Below are 20,702 nucleotides of genomic sequence, written 5' to 3' on the forward strand. Positions count from 1 at the left end.
TTTTGGGACCGCTCTAACGTCATCAAACACCATTCGTATCATTCTGCAACAGCTGTGTTCACAATATGGCTGCTCGCTTAGCCAATCAAGTATCAATCAGATTACCAATCAGAGCTTCGGACATCAATGTCGCTTCTCTCTTTATATAGGACTCTACAATACTTCACCTTACATCATGAACGTGAGCACAGCGCATGCTCAAGTCACTACATTTCATTAGTATGGTCAGTATGACAGGTATCCTAACCTAAATAATCGTCAATATTAACGCTTGATATTTCGATTCGCGAGGCAGAGCGACACTTTTTACTGCCAGATTCGTTCGTTTCGTGCGAAAACGCGTCGAATGAGCTTAATTTCGTCAAAATCGGAGATCGTGGTGATGTTCTTAACATTCACTGATAAAGAGATTACAAAACGAAATGATTTTTGTATTTTTGTTCACATTCAAGATGAACGAATGAAACATTTGTTGAATTCAGTTTATTCATCAAGTTCTTTCTATCCTTTCCTTTTTATTTATTTATTTATTTTTTCTTTTACTAAAGTATAAATTAGATAATGAAACCAATAAGTGTTTTTTAACACTCTAACAACACAATATTATCATTTTAGTTAAACATAAAACTTTGAACTTTCCTGGAAAAGTATGAAATGATCAGTTGGATGACACAATATAGAAAGCAAAAAATATTTCAATAACAGTGAATAAGTAAACGAGTCAATAATGAGCCACTCGCAAGATATAATTAATATGCCAGAAATAATAGAGCTTGTGAAACTTCTTCGTCAAAATGGTGACGAGATCTTGAGCGCCTCTAGCAAGCTTTCCTTATCGACAAAACTGCTGCATAGTCTCAATGAGGCATTCTCGCTGATTATATCAGAATCCGAAGATTTGGATTCTTCGTTTCACGTGTGCAACAGCTCTAAGGTGGATATATTTCGTGATGTAAAGTTCCTGCATGATTTTGTGCAGAAGACTATAGGTTTGAAAGTGACGCATTATTCTTCCGATGTCAAAGTTACCATTGACATCTCCAAGTTTAGACATTTAAAGTATTTGGAGCTGAAACAGGTACCTATCGAATTATTAAAGGGTTTACAGAGTGTCAGAGGTCAGTTGGAAAGTATTGTGTGCGCTGGTAGGAAAGGAGTTTCTACAATTTATCAATTGCTAGGTAATGTTCAAATATATTAAGTAATTGTTCATTGACGTATCGCTAGTTTATGGGATAATCACTGGGGTAATATATAGTTTATAGTTTTCTTTGTGTATAATCGTATACATTTCTTTATTTATAGCTGCTTGTGGAGGTGATGCTGGAGTCGGTTTTGTATGGGCGTCCTTGAGACACTTGGTATTGCCTCATAATGCTCTCAAATGCTTGGATGAATCGTTAGAATTGGCACCTTGGCTCCAAATATTGGATCTAAGTCATAATATGATAACTGATGCTAAGGAAATATCTTGTTTATCAAACTTGAGATATGTGAATCTGGGTTACAATAAATTGGTACAAGTACCTATGTTCAACAAGGCAGTGTTGCATTCATTACAAGTATTGGTGTTGAAAAACAATTATATTGACAATTTAATTGGTTGGTTATTATTGCAGTAATAATTTTCTTTTACATATTAATTTCCACATAAAATGTTAAAATAATAAAATAATGTGATCTATTCTTATTGTTATTAATTTCTACAACAGGTCTTCAAGGCTTAGAATGTCTGACAGAATTAGACTTATCGTTTAACTGTTTAACGGAACATTTGGTCTTCTGGCCATTACGAAGAATGTCTACCCTATTGTGGTTATCCTTGGAAGGAAATCCTTTATCGTATCATCCGAAACATCGTATTCTGACCATAAAATATTTGCATCCGAGCTTATCGGATAGCAAGGTATTCTCTCATAATATTAGATATATGTTGAAAGTTACACCCAAATATAATGCAGATAATATGGCACAGATTTGAATAAATTCTCGCAGTTTGTTTTAGATCATCTGCCGTTTTCAAATTCGGAAAAAACGCTCGTCGCAGAAAATCGGATCTTTGAAATATCCATGAATCAATCGACATCTCTGACCAGCTCGATGTCCATATATGCTGATTCACATGAAATTGACGAGGACGTATTGAATTGTCGAACAATAGCGTTACCTGAGAACCTAGAAAAGAATGTAACGAGGAGTAAAAAGAAGCCAAACGTTAAAGAAGCGATCATTAACGAGATTGATCAAGAGAGAGGGGAATTTAATAAACTACCCGACGTGGTAGCATCTTCTCACTTAGGTGTGACTTTTTTAATCAAACGTTACACAAGTGCACACGCGGCAATGAAATATGATTAATAAACATGACAACAATATTTAGAGATGTGCGAATCGAGCATTCATGAGATTGATTTGAATCTTTGATATATATGTGTGCGCGTGTGCGTGCGCGTGCGCGTGCGTGCGTGTGTACAATGATATTACTATCAAAGTGATAGTATAATGTCTACTTTAAGACACTTCATTCAGAAAATATAATGGAGCAATTTCAAACTTTATTCTAAATTCTATACAATCCTATGATACAAACCTACGAAATATTGAAACAAATTTACCGAAACAGTACCGAAATGTCTATCGTGTGCACAAACTTTTGAATAAGATTTAAAAGTTTATAAGATTTGAAAGTAATAAAAATTTTGGAAATCACCAATCAGGCACGAAAATTAATACATGGATACACTTTGGTCGCATAGGAGATATAAATGAAATAAGCAATCGGTTTGAAATCGTATCATCGATTATTCGAAATTCTCGAAACTATTCGAATTCGAACTATTCACATACCTCTAAGAGTACTGTATAAAAAATTGGTAGTGCAGAAATAGAATGATATATAATTCTTACGATATATTATTTTATTCATTTTTTAAGAGTCATCAAAGGATTATTTAGAGACGAAGAAACGCATCTTGGACTTACGAGAAAAATTTGGCGAGAATAATTGGTTAAGCAGTCGTGCAGGAACTTTCGTCCAGGACATAATGGGTCTTCATTCTGCTTCACAATTTCCAGAATCGCAAATAACTAAAATACAGACTTTGGCTGATGTCAATACAGCAACGTCTCTTCACAATACTCTAATTTACACAATGGATAACGGAAAATCTAACGAGACCGAGACACAAGAAATCGTAGAATACGCGGAAAACGATAAAGAGATTTCTCAGAATGAGGTTTCGGACAATCTTCCAGAGATATACGCTGCTCCTATGATCGTATATGATCCTAATGAAGGTAAAAAATTTACGTATAAATTTAAATATATTTAATAATATATTAACAATGTAGCGCGTAACAAGTATGTATTTTTCATCTTAGAGGCTGGAGATTTATATATCGTTCAAAAAAGAAAAAATGAAGGTGAACTGGAGAATGTTTTTCTGGTGATAACCTCCGAGTAAGTCGTTATTTCGCTGCACACAATTACAATTGTATTATTAACTTCGAACATGTCGAATCGTTAATGAGAGAAAATTACAAAGATTGCAACTTTTGTGTAAAGATAATTTTACACTTTACTACACATTTTTTATCATGTTTTTGAAATAAATTTTTGTCACAATATTTGCAGAGATATTAAAGAAAGAGATGCGATTACTGGAAAAATAAAATTTTGTTGGTCGACAAATTCTCTATTGTCTTGCGTCTTAGGCAGAAGTGATCCACCCACAGTTGACATTATTTTTGACACTACTAGGAAAGATAGAGAGAACAGGCGATATTTTGCGCAACCAGAAGATGCAAAGGTATTGAGAAACGTTTAAATACCCAAAATTTTGCATGTGATTCACAGCATAATTTTTTTTTAGAAAATTGTGAAAACAATTAACGAACGAATAGAGATGCGGCCGATATTGCTGAAGGTTTTCAAATGCATGAAATGCTCGACACAATTCTCGCAAGATCCGGAATTATGCGTGACACTTGCTGTTAAATCGATGACAGGTTTGTTTTATGATAAAATATCGTATTTTTTAGATGATTGCGAAAACAATAGATTTTTTTAAGGTGCGAAACATCTCAAGTGCCCTACTTGCGACAGCAGCTTAGTCATTGAAATAGAAACTTCATCTAACGTAGATAATCAGATTGTAAAAAATCAGCTAACAGAGAATTCAATGAAACTCAACCTGGCGCATTCCGAGTCATTCTCCAGTATCGGTAAGCCTGCCAGTATAGTATCGTTGTGTTTTATCAGCATGTAAGATTCTTTGGACAAAAGCAAATTTATAATATAAGAATGTTCACAATCTGTGCAAGATTATTAATGCAGCATTGCAAAAAAAATACAATTGTCATTTTTTGCAATGCGGCATTAAGACGTTACGACAACGTTGAATTTCAATTCATTTTAGTTCTCAAAAATTTCAATTTTAGCGAGATAATTGGAAAGTCAAAGTAAAGGAGATTTAAGTTGTCATAGGAAGAATAATATTGAAAAAATGTTACAACTTTTTGTCTGAAAAATAAAGCTGCAAGCATAAACGATTGAATTTTATAATCGCTTTTGCAATTAATTACGAACCACTATGTATAGTTTGTGCAAAACAATTAATCGTTTTAAAGTTGACCTGATATAATTATTTAACTTTAGCTTAAAAAAATAATTAAATCCCTCTTAGCCGATTAATCGATTAAATAATAACGAGTGTATTCTGATAGTAGTTGACGTGTATATTAATATGTACATTGTATACGTACTGACTAACGCGTGTGCACGCGTTTGTACGTTTTTATCACGTTTATGGGTACTATAACATACTAATACCGGTGCAGGTGGAATGGAGGGTGGAGCTAAATCCGTTACCACTTCTCTGATGCACTCCGACTCTCACACCCAAGCTCAAGTCTGCTGTAAGCTTCAGCCACAATTTTTGTTACAGCATTTCCTTATTTCTCTCTCTCTCTCTCTCTTTTCCTCTCTGTTCCTTCTGTTTTTTGTCTTCTTCTTTTTCTCTCTTTATGTTTTCCGTAATCCATTCAGTCACTGAAAATTGATAATTTTTCTTTTCATTTTTTTCTTTTTAATATATGAAAACGGAATTACAATCTTAAGAAAGAAAACCCTCAGTGGCTGATAGTTTTAAATTTTTCTTTGCACATTTTTGGGAATTTATTGTATATCTTACTATTAGTAAAACTTTCTTTAATTGTAAATAAACTTTTCTCTTCTGTGCTATACAGAAGCACCTATAATTTACAATTTATCTTTCTGTGATCGCAATGTGATGCATTTGTAAAAGAAATTTACGTTCAAGATTTTCTTTGATTCTTCATTTTTCTCTTTCCTTTCTCAATTTTCAAAAGACGTAACAAAATATTATATTTCTTTGTCTGAATTGATATTGTCATCATTATCATCAGGTTCAGCGACGAGTTTAGAAGAGTCGAGGGAGTCAACACCGTCTACAAATGTCTTGACGAAGAAATATGAGAGTGACATAGAAATACTCAGTAATCCAAGTCAGAGCAGTATCGAAGTTTTAGATGAAACGTTAAAGTTAGTTTGCTGCTTGTTTACTATAGTTTAGAATGGTGATACTTGTAATTTACGATACTTAATGTCTTGTATACGGGTCAGCTGTTACACAAACGCATTAGAAACGAGTTATATAAAATTACTTTATTAATGGAATTTTATGTCGAGAGAGAATAGACAATTGTAATCTCATCAAAATTGTTTATCTTGTTGCTTACTGATATTTCAACCATAATATCTCTTAATGTAGGACAAATGTCACACCAAGTCGAAAACGTTCAACGGAGGAAAAGCGTACCGCGATCGCCCCTTCCTTAATAACAATACCAGATGCAACGCCAGTCATGACAGGCCTGACGGAAAGTAGCTCTTCGGGTTTGTATTCTTTATCTCTTCTTTTGTAAATAATTGTGTTTAATTAATAAGTTAATAATTTGTCATACTCGATTAATTTTATCGTAACTTGCGCGTCGCTTTTTTTTCTCCCCAGGGAAATTAAACTTGACTATCTGGAAAAGAAAAAAATATGTACTAAGGATTTTTATAATGTGTTACACTTACTTTATTGGTACAGCTTATAACTCTTTTTTTATAAAATTACGTAATTGCATGTTGGAAACAGTCTTAATTTTTACTTCAATGGCATATAAAGTTAAAGTTAATTCCATTTATACAGGCTCGTTAACGGACAGCATATGCACAGCATATGAAAATAAAATGGTTAAATCGAACATTGATGCAAAATCTCATAGCAGCGATGGCGAAAAAGAAACTGCGTTTGCTCCCATGACGAATTTAACATCGATGTTAGGAGGTAAAGTTAAACAATTTGATAATCCCACATTATCCCAGCATTTGTTATTGTTCGACGTTGTTAAAAGCGCTTTAATTGAATGAGCAAACACATTGCTCGAAGCATCAGTTTTATTTTGACTGATGTGATTTAAATTACGTTTACCATATTATCAATTATATTTATCAGATATTACATTGTAATGTTTAATAGTAATATCTTTATAGTATTTTCATCTCTCTTTGCTTGTTATTTTCATTTTCAGACTTGCTACAAAGCATCAAGATTGGCAGCAAAACCTTGAAGGGTGAAGAGGCGTCAAACTTTTTTGGCAGTAACGTACAATATTCCTACAGTGATTTTAGCAGTATAGATCACAGAATCAAACTGCATATCATTCTAAACGTATTCGAGCACGAAAACGAAGAGCTCGTGCTTCTTCTCAAGGTCATTCTAATTCTAAGTATAAATCATTGATTTAATTGATTATACGTGCCAAGCACAAATGTAAATTAAGTAGAATCATAGAATTGACGTACCATTTTTTTATCTGTTTTTGCACCGTCTTTCTTATCTATATAGGCAGAGATTTTGATGCATTCTATGCAAGAGACATTTTCTGGATGTTTAGTATTATCTACGTCCAAGGTTTATGTTCTCAGAATCGACGGGCCGGAAGGGTAAGCTCCTATTTTGACAGAAATTTTAATGTTCAAAGTCATTAAAATTTTTAAGGAAATTAACTAAGTCTCGTAACGGCTAATTTTGCACATTTGCAACGTTCACTTTTCACGCTATTTTCTAAGATGTTAAGATTGTCGAGAAATTCCATTCTATACAATATAGTGACATTTAAAAATTGAAAATAAACGTGTGCAGTGTGACATTGATTATTAAAATATAGTGCTTCTTATCATCAAAAAGACTAGGTGTCGAAAAAATAAATATAAGAGATTTACTTTTAAACTGTACGGTTCGAAATATCACACTATGACAGGTAAACAACGATAATTGAAAATATACATTTTTCATTATAAGGAACTTGCAAAACTTAGTTCTGAAACGTCGCTTAACTATAGTTTATATAAAATTATTTAAAGTTAAAAAAAAATGTGATTTTCTATGTGGTTTTGTATCTATTCCGACATTAAATTCTCGAGAAAAGTTTGTTATTCTTACAATTAGTTGCAAAGAAACTGAGCAAAAGGAAAAACAAATTTGTAACAGGGAGGATCCACAGCGTTGGCTTCACAAGGAAGTTAGTTGGACGACGGACAGATTGCGATCTTTCGTGCCGCTACCATTTAAACAGGGTGTTTTGATCGAATTACAACAGCCTGGTAAAACCGTTGAGGAACATCTCGCCATCACTCTGCTCTGTATTCTGCAAGATTTTCAAAGAACGTCAAATTTTTTATTTTATATTACAGGTAAAATGTGTTCTCTACGTTGACAAAATTTACTTATGAGAATCTTGGAATTAGGGCGTTAAATATATCTAACGATAACTTATTTTACTTTTTCCGTTTACGACGTGTTTTTGTTGATAGATTTGCAGTTGCCTGCAAGCTGCGAAGTGGAATTCACTATTCCAGAACGTTATAGCATTTTAATGCACAACGTACTGACAAATACGGCCAATTATCAGAACGGGGACATCGTAAGATTACTGGCAATGTTTTCCTCCGCAATCTTGAAATATCAAAATGTCACTACTAAACTGAAACTGTCCGGATTGATACTGACGGATGCAATGCTAGTGATATTAAAGGACAATGTTCAGTGGCTTATACCAAGCAGTGATCAAGTACCTTTGATTGCTAGAGAACAAGCGATGAGCAATTTGATTGGGATAGTTAGTAATTTCTGATTCTTCGGTTAGCTCTAGCTTAGAAAGAAATAATGCTCTTAAATAGTTGCTTTAGGCAATCCTAGTATAATTGTATAAACAAAGTATTTTTTGCATTTGAGATACCTGGGTTATTCGTTGCACATTTATTAATATATTAATACAATAATTTTAGGAACATTATGACACTTGGTTGACTTTGAATTTCTTAGACGAGATTGCGGGTCTCGAGGAAAGCTGGACTTTGGAATTTGTTTCTTCGGGTGCTGTCGAGGCTGTAATTAGTTCTATTCAGTCTCCGTGGGAAGAATTATTTTCAATACCTCTGCAAATAACTACACGCGTAATGCAGGATAATGCCGAGAAAACTTAAACGGTACGCAAATCAAATCTCTAGTGAGTCTACATTAATTCGATGAGCTTTTGTTTCTCTTTCTCCCTCCCTCCTTCCCCCTGTCTGTCTCTCTCTCTCTCTCTCTCTCTTGTGTTTAGAAAATCCGACTAAGAATAGACTAACAATAACGACTGCAAAAAATAAAAACATGTAATGCAAACATGTCTCCTGTGACAAGAAATTGATTTAAAAGAGAGAAAGAAATCCAAATATAAAATTCAAAATTAAATATTTAAATGTTCAAAGAATAAAGATAGCTACTTTATAAATGTTTTATTAAAAAATGCCGTTTTAATTGATATATTTTTCTTTCTGCATTTTTATGCCATTCAGATGTTTTATAATGTTTAACATTGAATTAATTAGAAAAGTCTGTGTAGTGTGTGGTTTGCGATACTTTGGTGAGACTTGAATAGATTTTACATCATCTATAGACACAAAGATGTCTTGATACAAAAGAAATATAAAGAAATAATCGACTCTCTACGAGAAAATATACAAAAATTTAATAAGAAAGATTCGTTGAAAAAGACGAGAAAAATGGCAAAACTAGAGCAGACTAGAGCATCAGATGTATAGTTCTCGATGGTGCTACAAGAATTGTTAATTGTAAATATTTCCTCCTAAATTACCTTTCTTTGTATTGATTTTTAAGCCAAAGTTTCTCCGTTATGTTATATGTACATGCAATCTTTTTTGTATAAATTTTTCAACTTGTACATTTGGCAATTTTATTGTTATTATTTCCGATATTATAAATGTCCGACTGTGATATGTATATTTGGATTTGTTACAATAAATACAAAACTCAGGTATTTTATTGTAGATATATATCGTGAGAATATTGTAATTTATATTTTGTAACAAAGCATATAAATAAATATAATTATAATCTTAAGGCATGCTGTTTCTCTCTCTCTCTCTCTCTCTTCTCTTTATATGTATATAATTATTATTACCTTCTATGATCATCGAACGATGAGTATAATAAAATGACCTACTTTAGTGTATCTTATGTAATCCATTAGTGTAGTGAATATATAAAACATCCTGCTATACTTTTATATTACATCTGCAACTTGAAAGATTGTGACATATGCAGCTGATAATGACATATGCACGGCTAGAAATTACTTAATAAGACACTTGTTCTCGACATCTTACACAATCCATTTGTGTGCCATTCTTTACCGTAACCATCTGTCAAAGTGCCGAACATGTATATTAATATAGAAGATAATTGACCTAAGCGTTATAAGAAGGTAATCAATGTGCCTGAAATGACGAAGACAAACGGTAGGGATTAGAATCATCTGCTATTATTTTGTGATGCAATATATACATATTAATCAATATACATAATATACATGTCATAAATTGTCATAGGTTCTTATATACACATGTATACATGTATGTGCATATATAAATTATATAATCTTTACATAAAAAGAATTCAAAAATGTGCATTCGACAAGTTGTAATGACATGGCTCATCCTTATCGCTATACCGCACAATGGAATCCATGGTTTTGGATATAGTAAGAAAGGTATGTCACAATGTTAATTTTAATCCATTTCGCAAATTAATCTAAACTCGATAGAAAAATATAAAAGAATCAAAGAAAATTTTTCTTTCTGTTTTTCTTTGCACACACTTAGCAAATGAAGTTAATTCGGAAAACCTCAATCCAAACAATCACAATTCATAAATTAAAGATTACTCATAAATAGTGAATTCTTGTAAAGACTAACAATAAGTACAAATCGACACAAATAATTAAAAAATGATATTTTATAATTCATATTCAGGTAACGATCGATTGTGGAAATATAAATGATACAATAATTTTAATGAATAAGAGAAAAATTGTTTGTGTTAGCAATGTTTTATTTTAGAACAACATTTGTGGCCGCAAAAGTACGAATCATGCGCAGGAAAATTACAATCACCAGTGGCTATATCCACAGCAAAAGCGATTGTTTTACCATTTCCAGCTCTTGAAATGATCGGTTACCATGACTTTCTTCCAACGCCGCAAATATTAATAAATAACGGGCAAACTGGTAAACATATTAATATTATATATAATTTTACAGACTGTTAAACTTTTTGAGAGAGCGCATTTTCAACGGTTTTTTTTCTTTTTAGTTAAACTTACTATAGATAAAAATGCGATATATGGAAGATTGCCATATATATTCGGAGCTATATTGAAACAAAATCAACAATATGAGATGGAACAATTGCACTTTCATTGGGGCATAAAAAATAATAGAGGTGCTGAACATGTATTAAACGGTGTAAGGTAACAATCATATTATTTGCTCGAATCGAAATAAATAAATAGCAACTAAAGATCAATGTTCGCAGATATCCAATGGAAATGCATATTGTACATCGCAATATGGCATATCCCAATATTTCATATGCCCTGCAGAATAAGGATGGTGTGGTCGTAGTAGCTTCTTTCTTCCAGGTGACTTAATGATTTCTAAAAGTCTGTTTATATAATTAAACTTGAAATTATTTATATTATCTTTCTATCTCAATCATATATGTATTTATGTATATCATACACATTTTGTGATATATATAAGCTATATTCTTACATACTATTTACAGCCAAGAACTTTTGAAAAAGAATTACAAAAGTAAAAAATCAAAAAGTCTATCAAAGTCGTTAACTCATAAAAAATTTATGAAAAGATCTGTATCTAAATGTAATTACATACTTTGTGCAGTTACAAGATGAGGACAATGAACTTCTTCGATCTTTCATAAACAAGCTACCAGATGTGCAATGGGCAAATACAGAGCTGTCGGTCAACCTGTCTCTTGCTTTAGCATCCCTGATACCAACTAACACCGATATCTTTTACACATATAAAGGATCCCTTACGACACCACCTTGTAGCGAAGTAGTCACATGGATCATTTTCGCCATTCCAGTTCCAATATCTTTCCATCAGGTACATTATTTACTTGCTTTATTTAAGCACGTTTTATTATACGCGTTTTATTACAGTATGCAGAAGTATTTTTGGCGATAAAATGTAGATATCAAAAAAGCTAAGTAGCATTTCAACCAAAAGTTGACGCTGTAATACTTTTTTTTTAGCTTGTTCATCTTTTTCCTTTTTCTCTTTAATGAAAAAACAAGGAAAAACCGTGCACAAGTTCAATTAAACCTATTATATGACTCTGTGTTTGTTGCTGGAAAGTACCCAAAAGACTACTTACTTCCATATATAGCTGCATATTGTCAAACATATTACATATGCATACTCTTATTTAATATATTATTCTGTGTGTATGTATGTATGTATGTATGTATGTATGTATGTATCTGTATGTATGTATGTATGTATGTATCTGTATGTATGTATGTGTGTGTATGTATATATGTATGTGTGTGTGTGTGTGTGAGTGAGTGAGTGAGTGTGTGTGTGCGTGCGTGTTGATGGGAAAGGGTCCATTTGATCGAAATGGAGTTAGCACCAGATTCAATTAGAGACTATAATAAGCTATGATTTAAAACATTACCGAATCTCCCAGCTTCAAAATTGACCGAAAAAAATAAATTTGAATACTGATGTTATAAACACTGTTTTTTTAAAAATCAAACTAAAATCAACAACTTAAAAGTTGAAATAAAAATCAACATCAGATAAAACACACCTCGACCTTTCTTTACCTAGGGACTACGTAATATATCGTGGACTAAATGGGCTCTTTTTGAAAAATACAAAAATTTCAAGAACTAACTCAGTAATATCAGTAAATTATCGTTAAAAATATTAAAATAGTCATCTAATAGAGATTACTAATAAAGTACGTACAATGAAATATTAGATATTATAAATTAGATATTATAAATTAGAATTAGAATTTTTAAATTACTTTTAGAAAAAAAAAATAATTTAAAAACTCAAACAGCACGTAAAGGCGTTTGATTATATCAAATCGTCGTAGCGACCGAATGAGCTTTTCTCGCTCACAAGTAATTCACATTTATCTCCACGATAGAAGCACGCAAAATTGACGCCAGAAATTACATCTTGGATTGCTCTACAAATCGCAAAAAATTTTTTTTGATTGGCAAATTACTTTGAATTTTTTATTACTTTGACTGAAACCAACAAAACAGTGAATATCTCGAAGATTGGAATCGATCAAATGGACCTTTGCCTATGACAACTTTCTACGGCTCTGTAGAAAGAAAATTAATTTATCCGTTTTATCACAGATGAACATGTTCCGAAAACTCTCAAACGGCGAGGAAACATTAGGCGATAATTTTAGACTATTGCAAGATATCGGTCAACGTAAGATATATACTAGAAGATTAGATCCATTACTTTCGACCAAACGCGATAAGTCGCAGTTAAACTTTGCAAACTTAAGTTGGTTTTGGTCGTAACACGATAATCAATATTTTTTTCTAATTTTGTCTTTCAATTTGTAACATAAAACCGAAAAGTTTGTTATTCCGAAATTCACGTTTATTATCTTTCGCTAGATCGTTCAATGAATTAGACATTCAATAGAGAGCACGTATAATAGAGAGCTCTCCTTAAGTGATACAAAGTACTCTTAATTATTTTTTTTATCGATTGTATAAGATACAGATTAATCGTTTACATGAAAATTTATTAGATCACATATGAAGCTTTTTGCACGCCAATATTCCTAATCGAGTGATGACTAACCATACTGCTAGAGAAATAGCATTCTCACGCTGGCATGGCCAATTCAAAAAATCCTGCATTGGCCATAGTACATCCTCTGAGAGAATGATAACTGGCTCATTTTTATACATATACAATAACCATACGATTAAGATACCCTGAAAGTATTATAAAGTTTGATGAAAAGAATAAGAATTATCTTTTCACATATTAACACTCCTGATTTTTCGTTATAATCATATTGAATTATAATAAAAAGAAAAAGCATCGATTTGTCTTTCTTGTAGTAATATATGTCAAAATACTTTAATTCTAACGTGTTATTCGCTGTTATTCAATCGATAGAATAGATGTAAAAAATATGCTACTAACTATTCTTTTAGTTTGCATATAGAAAGTAGGCAAAGCAAAGTTTTAAAAAATTTATAAGATTTCTTTTAATTTTATAATTCAATATGACTGCAGTGAAAGAGCAGAAGACTCATCTAAGCGAATTATTTACGTACGTTCAAAGCACGAACGCTATAAATTAGTGACATCTGCACCTTCAATCTCCATTTCAGTCGTCGATTCACTATAAAAAAGATAAAAAAAAAAGATTGCACAAATGCAGATATGCATACAAAATTTCATGTACCTTTAATATGTTTTATAGTATAACAATTTTGTATATAACAGATAAATAATATATAATAATATTATAATATTATGTAATAATAAAACAATCTTATATCAATTATTAATTTATTTTTATGGAAAATAAATTCCTCGAGATATAACAATTGGCTAAAGAACAACAATTGGTCTAAGAATAATCTACCATAATAAATTTTCATGATAACACGTAGAGAAAAATATAGAGAAACTTACCATTTTCTTTTAAGACATTTTCCACATGATTGCATTGACGTTGGAGCTTAACATATTTGGCAAACTCATCCACCATGGAGAGTCTTGCCATACCTTCTTTCAAATTGTTCAGCTCCTTCCGTAATTCAACATCATATCTCTTTTGCACAAGCACATATGATAAAATCTGTGGTTTATACAACAGAATATTAAGCTGTGGAGTAGCTTCGATATAGGTCAATGCAATTCAAATATTTTTAAATGTGAGAAAAAAAACACAAATGTAATTTTTCATCTATTTTAGCATAAATCTTGGAAGAATTTGCAAGTGAAAGGCGACTCATTAGATTTCTGATCTCTTTTGTCAATCGAGTTGTAGTAAAATTTTTTGAAAAAAAATTACTATAAAAACGCAGGATAAACAAGATTATACTCAAAATATCCAAAATACTCACAAATCTAATGAAAAACGGTGCGACGACGTCCAAAATACAACTCAAAGTGGATACCACGAGTAAATCCATGTGTAGGGTGAAAAATAACCTATAAAACTTGCAATATTTTCTTAACTCGTTTGCCTCATTCTTCTATGGTTTCGTTTGCATATAACTTTAACAAAATTCAAACATCTTTCGCGTAGATTCGCAAAAGCAACGTTTCTAACGTGAATGGTATCGTGAATCGTGACCATGCGACAAAATTAACAAACACAAAACGAAATGAACAATACCACAAAGGTAACTACTACCCAGTATACTGCTACCACCTCCAATTTTTAGACAAAATTAATCTCATTCGACGCGTTTTTGTACGAAACGATCGAATCTGACAAAAAAAGTGTCGCTTTGTCCCGCGAATTGAGATATTAATCGTTGAATTTAACAATTTTATAGGTTAGAAAATCTGTTTACGACAAAATGCAGCGACACGAGCATGCGCTGTGCATGTGCCGTGTTCTAAAAAGCGTGCAAAATTTAAAATTATAAAATATAAATAATATATGTATATTTAACACGCGATAATGTTGAAATCTTTTACCTTATTACCTAAATCCTAAATTGACGAATCTACTGTATACTAAAAATAGATATTTTGCAAAAAACTCCCCCAATACAAGGGGAATGCAGCTAAAAAGATCAGACAATCAATTCGGAGTCAGGTCGAATCAGCAAATCGAATACGCTATTAAATGTATGTATTCAAGGTAAAACATTTTACTCTCAGTATACAGCGATATTTAAAATTGAGTTATCAATCCTCAAGGAGTGAGCCGTTTGGGATCGCGCGGAAACATGGACACCTTGCGAATGTTATCTAGGCCGAGATAAAGCATCACCACCCGCTCCATACCTATGCCACCACCAGCATGTGGCGGGCAGCCGTACCTGAAGGCGTCAATGTACGACTTGATTTTTTCAATGTCTGAAACAATTTTATTGTTGACAGAATAATTTGATTAAAAAATAAAGAATATAATGTTGAAAAAATCACGCTACATCATCATCATCATCATAGAATGCAAGTAGCAAAATTTTCTCAATGAAGAATGGAAGAGAGAAAAAGATAAAAATCACAAATTATTAAAATATGGAAAAATGACAGTTAAAAATGACAAAAAGATTTCGATTTCAGAACCTGATTTCGTTCAAATCTTTCATCAAATTTAAACGTTTGTAGCGATAAACGAGAATTCAAGACTGTAAACATTTCACTCACCGATTCCATGATGCTTAGCGCGCTCAGTGAGAAAATCCGGATCGTGAATACGTTGCGCGCCAGATATAATTTCCTCCCCTCGCATAAACATGTCGTACGAATTGGATACTTTCTACAAGGCAAGATGGATGGTTATCACAGAAAAGAATATTGTGAGAATATTGTATGATATAAGAGAATACTTTACAGGATTATTTGGATCCGGCATGGTGTAGAAAGGTCTTACGGCAAGAGGATACTTATCCAAAATGTAAAAGTCTGTATCGTACTGGAAAAAAATATAAAAAAGACATATTTAACATTTATTATACTTTTTAATAGAAAAAAAGAACAAGATACGCGTGATAAATTGCAAAGACAATCGCTACATATTATACATATATTGAGGAATTAAAAAATAATCAAAACGTTCCATTTTAAGACTCCTTAAAACTCGCGATTTTATAATCTTTATGCGTCTTTGTAATGTCTATTCATCTTACATCTGTTCATCTTAAAATTGAATATCTATTATCTTACTTTGCTTTTAACAAGTTTTCCCAAGAGTTTTTCATCTGGTGTCGACAGATCATCCTCTTCCCCTAGAGTCACGCCCGCTTCTGCCAACAATTCGATCGCCTGGGGATACTCCAGCTTCAATGCCGGTTCGAGAAATTTGAAAGGCTCTACTGGATATTGCTGACTGACTGCCGCGATATCATCCGCGTAACTGTTAAATCCCCACAAAATAAATATTATTTGCAAAATTGCAAAGACTCGCACTACACTTCACAGTACACTTTAAGAATAATAAGCATAAATATATTATACGACTAACATATCGCGTAAGCCTTTGAACAGCTCGGTGAACATCTGTCCAATAGTGTCTATCACTTCGTGATAATGATACTTGAAGGCCATCTCCAGGTCAAGGCCTACAAATTCTGTCAAATGTCTATGCGTATTGGAATCTTCTGCTCTGAAAACTAATCGCAATTAACTAATTAATTCTTTTTCAGCAATTATTGTCAAAGAGGAATGTCATATTTGAAAATTTTCTTCTCTAAGGCTTAATAAAATTTTCTCGGGACCAAAAAAATTTTATTTTTTTCTTTTTATCAATTTCATTTTTGATCGTCATTAACTTTGAACCTATAACGTGACACATGCGTAGAAAACAATAAAAAAAATGTAATACATCATCAAAATAAAATTATTTGTCTATGCACATGCCATTAGAATAAAATAAGAAATAAAAAGAAAAATGAAGAATATAAGAAAGGACTGTTTGGTCCTGGTAATTAAATGGTAAGTTAAGAGTAAAAGAACAATTAGATGCAATATACCTGCTCCAACAGTGAAAACTTTATCAAAATCTGCGGCAATTGCCATCTGCTTGTACAATTGTGGCGACTGAGCTAGGTAAGCATTGCCTTTGAAATAAGATACCGTAAAGACATTCGCCCCACCCTCACTGGCTGCGGAAATAATTTTAGGAGTGTGAATCTCGACAAAGCCCTGAAAAGAATAAGCAAAAGGAAACGACGTTTTGACATGTCGCGAGAGAGAGAGAGAGAGAGAGAGAGAGAGAGAGAGAGAGAGAGAGAGAGAGAGAGAGAGAGAGAGAGAGAGAGAAGGAAATGGAAATCATTATGCTCACCTTCCTTGTCAGAATATCTCTAAAGAGTTTACAAACACCAGCTTCAACCCTGAAAATTGCTTGATTAGCCGGTGTACGTAGATCCAAAACTCTATTATCCAGTCTGGTGTCCTGATTCACTCGCACCGTCAGCGCCGTTTCATCCGCCTCGCAGACAGATCTCGCGGCGTCTTCTATTTGCAAAGGAAGTTGTGGCTTCGCAGAACTTACCACAAATATTTCTTTCAGATGAAGTTCAATATCTTTTTGCGAACACGATTCGATTTTTGAGGGCACAGGCATCACCACAGCCATGACATCAATTATAGACTCTTTTGTAATGCTAAATGGAATAGAATACCATATTAATGTACAGCACTTCAATCGTTCACCTTTACACAGGTTTTAAAGATTTTACTTGGATATAAATTTAATCATTTGTTTGCTGACTGCTTCAGTCACTGCAGCTAATCCCTGTACAGTATACGATTGTTGTCTCAACACAATAAAGCATTGCTTGCCTATAAGATTGGAATTTTATTTGCACAAATAATTGCTATTAACAAATTTTCTATAAAATATTTCAACTTTCACGTACCTTTCGCACGACTAGTGTGTAAGCGACCTCTCAACCAAACCGTTTGATTCTCTAAATTTTTATTCAGATCTTTGATCGCTGTAAACTTTCGGTCCTCAAATTTTTCATCACTTTGAATCATATTCATCTCTCCGTACTTTCCCAGAGATACATCTTCAGTTTCACTTGTAGATTCTTGTTGAGAATGCTGGAAAATGATATCAAACGCAATTTAAAACAATTTATTTACTTGATTAATCTTTCAAATTAAATCTATTGTATTTCAATTTCGATTGATTTTATACAAAAGACTGTAGGATTGTATATCTGTCTCATCCTCCAAGGATGATGAATATTATAAATTTGCAATGTTTATTTTTTACATATAGATATAATGCAATGTTTATTTTTTACATATGGATATAAATCCGTAAATTCAGGATCTGTGCAATTCAATGACACTTGCAAGAATTAAATATAGAGTGCTATATAAAAAGCAATAAACACTGAAATAAAGTATCTTTTTTTACTGTCTTTTTATTAAAAAAGCTATACGTTGAAAAAAATAAAATATGAACAGATTCTTAAATTATTCTTAATTAGTAAAAAAAATGGATAAACTTTTTTTTTAGTAAACATTTATTGCATAGTAACTTACAGGCTGGCCTTTTTTTTCTGCCTTTTTTGCCGCTTTCTGTATCTCTTTCTGTTGCTTTTTAAGTGCTTTTTTAGACATCTCATCTCTTTGTAAGAAAATAACACAATTTTTTTATACTATATAGGATATTGATAATATTGATACTAACTGATTAATTGCACAATTAAATATCTATAACATGAATGTATCTAATAATAAGTAATATTAATTATATTAATATAAGTAGATGTGTATAAAATGCAGAAGCATCACATCCATGATGCAAGATTAAGTCTATGTACAATTAAAAAAAAAAAAAAATATATATATATATATATACATAAATTTCTTTTTAATCTGTTTTAATTTATAAAAACTTGTCCAAATTATATAAATAAATTAGTTAGCAAGTAATAATAATAAGATTGAATCAATACCCTATTGGAGGGCACTCCACTGGTTTATCTACACCCATCTGTAATAGATGACACAAATTACATCATTCTATCAACGTTTGTAATACTTGAAAAATACACTGTTTCATATACCTAATAGTCTATTTAATCTATTTATAGTTTATTAATATCTATTTAATAGTTTGTAATTTTTCTTTAAAATAGATAAACATATATATTATTATTGTTGTATACTCATCTAATATGACTTGTAAGGCTTTTAAAACCATATTGCTAATATAGGTTAATGGTAAGAAAAAATAGCGTGTCATTATTGAGATAATATAAAAATGTATAGGATATTATATCTTATATAAATATTAAGCATCGATAGTAAAAATTATATAATAATAATAATAATAATAATAATAATAATAGCAAAATGTAAAACAAGTGATGGCTAACCTAAATTATATGGTACTTGCTTTTGTTATTCGACATTTACGATAATTACGAATATACATAATTAAGAATATTCTATACAGATATAATAATCTTTCATTTATACATTCCACGTATGGAATAATCAAAATGTCGAGATATAAATATCATTGAATAAAATTATAATAGTAAAAACATAAAAAAAAACTCAATATACATACTTTGTTGGACAAGTGAGATAACTATAATAATTCTAACGAGAAATACGAAAATCTTCGCGAAAGATTAACGTAGACGTATGACAATTGTGTAATTTACAATAGTTTGTAGTATGTAACATACATACATCCGCGTGTGCGACCATGTGCGACACCGGTTAACGCAACATACAAGTACGATAGCGCAACGCGCAACTGGTGCGCAATAACCAACAATCGGCAATAGCGCGCAAATAGAAAAAACACATGCACGTATATAAATATAAATGTTATGTATGTACATACAACACATACGTGTATCAATGTGGAAGAAAAAGAAAAAAGCTGGAGAGAAGCATATATGTTGAAAAAATGCTACCTCTGATTACTAATTTTCATTAGACGTGTAAAATGTGTAGAATATATCGAGTGATGAAGTGCAAAATCTGAATATCTATTAGATATTTATTAGAAAGAGACAGAGAAGTCAATCAAGGCAATAGCGATCAAGCATAGCCTTACCTTGATCTCTTCGCATACATTGACATAAATGAAATAATGATTAATAATGATTTCATGTGTAGCGCGCCTTAACGCGTAGTAAGCCAACAGCAGAGAGGAACCTGAGAGCGGCCACGGCGGCCTTTTTCGTATAACGCTTCGAAACTCCCGTACACTAGTGACGCACATCTATTCTGGTCAGAATGCGAACTAGGTGTCACATCCATTTTGCAACCCGCCGTTAAAAACAGTGTGGATGTTAGCACGGACAACAACCCACATCCATCTCTCGAGAAATGGATGTAGGTTGTTGTCCGTGCTAACATCCATTTTGCTGCAAATAAAATCTGACGCGTATCGCGTATGTTGCATCCAGAACAGGGGTCGAGAATGTGCACAAATGATTAATTACGTCTACTTTCGCGTAATTTTTTATTTATTATAGTCTGAATTATTTACATTAACATTGATATTAATACATATAAATACGTTTATGCCCATATT

At 32.1% G+C, this 20,702-nt stretch overlaps 4 protein-coding genes across 13 annotated transcripts; 2 read left to right on the forward strand and 2 right to left on the reverse strand.

Annotated features, from left to right (window-relative positions):
• The first annotated feature begins 129 nt into the window (after positions 1 to 129).
• On the forward strand, positions 130 to 9,476 carry LOC105206995 (serine/threonine-protein kinase 11-interacting protein). Of its 7 annotated transcripts, none has more exons than XM_039456960.1 (20): positions 130 to 224; positions 616 to 1,181; positions 1,306 to 1,602; positions 1,713 to 1,906; positions 1,996 to 2,299; positions 2,935 to 3,297; positions 3,382 to 3,460; positions 3,635 to 3,809; positions 3,873 to 4,008; positions 4,072 to 4,224; positions 4,840 to 4,917; positions 5,428 to 5,563; positions 5,793 to 5,917; positions 6,033 to 6,110; positions 6,219 to 6,356; positions 6,601 to 6,782; positions 6,918 to 7,015; positions 7,563 to 7,765; positions 7,886 to 8,190; positions 8,360 to 9,476. In XM_039456960.1, the coding sequence occupies exons 2-20, from the start codon at positions 728 to 730 to the stop codon at positions 8,555 to 8,557; spliced, it is 3,696 nt and encodes a 1,231-aa protein (XP_039312894.1). In that variant the 5' UTR covers positions 130 to 224; positions 616 to 727; the 3' UTR covers positions 8,558 to 9,476. The 7 variants fall into 7 exon arrangements, with proteins under 7 accessions (XP_039312894.1, XP_039312893.1, XP_039312895.1 ...); XM_039456959.1 differs by having other exon boundaries at positions 162 to 237; XM_039456961.1 differs by lacking the exon at positions 130 to 224 and adding an exon at positions 244 to 379.
• A 37-nt stretch (positions 9,477 to 9,513) lies between these two features.
• LOC105192832 (carbonic anhydrase 9) lies at positions 9,514 to 13,227 on the forward strand. Its single transcript, XM_039456970.1, has 7 exons — positions 9,514 to 9,874; positions 9,965 to 10,125; positions 10,475 to 10,642; positions 10,728 to 10,884; positions 10,950 to 11,055; positions 11,321 to 11,548; positions 12,826 to 13,227. The coding sequence occupies exons 2-7, from the start codon at positions 10,038 to 10,040 to the stop codon at positions 12,997 to 12,999; spliced, it is 921 nt and encodes a 306-aa protein (XP_039312904.1). The 5' UTR covers positions 9,514 to 9,874; positions 9,965 to 10,037; the 3' UTR covers positions 13,000 to 13,227.
• LOC120359463 (guided entry of tail-anchored proteins factor 1-like) lies at positions 13,064 to 15,151 on the reverse strand. Its single transcript, XM_039456971.1, has 4 exons — positions 14,572 to 15,151; positions 14,138 to 14,303; positions 13,774 to 13,841; positions 13,064 to 13,425 (listed from the first exon to the last, which is right to left on the reverse strand). Exons 1-4 carry the CDS (start codon positions 14,638 to 14,640, stop codon positions 13,237 to 13,239), a joined length of 492 nt encoding a protein of 163 aa, XP_039312905.1. The 5' UTR covers positions 14,641 to 15,151; the 3' UTR covers positions 13,064 to 13,236.
• Positions 15,152 to 15,294: 143 nt separating this feature from the next.
• On the reverse strand, positions 15,295 to 20,369 carry LOC105206975 (aspartate--tRNA ligase, cytoplasmic). 4 transcript variants are annotated; one of them, XM_039456969.1, is made up of 12 exons: positions 20,220 to 20,369; positions 19,102 to 19,139; positions 18,686 to 18,770; positions 18,049 to 18,235; positions 17,869 to 17,971; positions 17,472 to 17,793; positions 17,158 to 17,329; positions 16,650 to 16,797; positions 16,352 to 16,541; positions 16,020 to 16,100; positions 15,833 to 15,944; positions 15,295 to 15,538 (listed from the first exon to the last, which is right to left on the reverse strand). In XM_039456969.1, the coding sequence occupies exons 2-12, from the start codon at positions 19,137 to 19,139 to the stop codon at positions 15,375 to 15,377; spliced, it is 1,602 nt and encodes a 533-aa protein (XP_039312903.1). In that variant the 5' UTR covers positions 20,220 to 20,369; the 3' UTR covers positions 15,295 to 15,374. The 4 variants fall into 4 exon arrangements, with proteins under 4 accessions (XP_039312903.1, XP_039312900.1, XP_039312902.1 ...); XM_039456966.1 differs by lacking the exon at positions 20,220 to 20,369 and adding an exon at positions 19,847 to 19,937; XM_039456968.1 differs by lacking the exon at positions 20,220 to 20,369 and adding an exon at positions 19,722 to 19,901.
• Positions 20,370 to 20,702: the final 333 nt, after the last annotated feature.

The sequence above is a fragment of the Solenopsis invicta genome, chromosome 13 (assembly GCF_016802725.1).
Source record: "Solenopsis invicta isolate M01_SB chromosome 13, UNIL_Sinv_3.0, whole genome shotgun sequence".
Lineage (NCBI taxonomy): Eukaryota > Metazoa > Arthropoda > Insecta > Hymenoptera > Formicidae > Solenopsis > Solenopsis invicta.

Excerpts from the sequence above, each read along its gene's own strand:
- LOC105206995 (XM_039456960.1), top strand. The coding sequence starts at position 728 with ATGAGCCACTCGCAAGATATAATTAATATGCCAGAAATAATAGAGCTT. Across the intron at positions 4,009-4,071 it reads TGCTGTTAAATCGATGACAG|GTGCGAAACATCTCAAGTGC; the intron begins GTTTGTTTTATG and ends GATTTTTTTAAG. Across the intron at positions 8,191-8,359 it reads TGAGCAATTTGATTGGGATA|GAACATTATGACACTTGGTT; the intron begins GTTAGTAATTTC and ends CAATAATTTTAG.
- LOC105192832 (XM_039456970.1), top strand. The coding sequence starts at position 10,038 with ATGTGCATTCGACAAGTTGTAATGACATGGCTCATCCTTATCGCTATA. Across the intron at positions 10,643-10,727 it reads AATAAATAACGGGCAAACTG|TTAAACTTACTATAGATAAA; the intron begins GTAAACATATTA and ends TTTTCTTTTTAG. Across the intron at positions 10,885-10,949 it reads CATGTATTAAACGGTGTAAG|ATATCCAATGGAAATGCATA; the intron begins GTAACAATCATA and ends CAATGTTCGCAG.
- LOC120359463 (XM_039456971.1), bottom strand. The coding sequence starts at position 14,640 with ATGGATTTACTCGTGGTATCCACTTTGAGTTGTATTTTGGACGTCGTC. Across the intron at positions 14,304-14,571 it reads CACCGTTTTTCATTAGATTT|ATTTTATCATATGTGCTTGT; the intron begins GTGAGTATTTTG and ends TATAAACCACAG. Across the intron at positions 13,426-13,773 it reads ATAGCGTTCGTGCTTTGAAC|GGTATCTTAATCGTATGGTT; the intron begins GTACGTAAATAA and ends TAATACTTTCAG.
- LOC105206975 (XM_039456966.1), bottom strand. Across the intron at positions 18,771-19,101 it reads GTGGAGTGCCCTCCAATAGG|AGATGAGATGTCTAAAAAAG; the intron begins GTATTGATTCAA and ends TTTCTTACAAAG. Across the intron at positions 15,945-16,019 it reads TGCCGGATCCAAATAATCCT|AAAGTATCCAATTCGTACGA; the intron begins GTAAAGTATTCT and ends CTTGCCTTGTAG.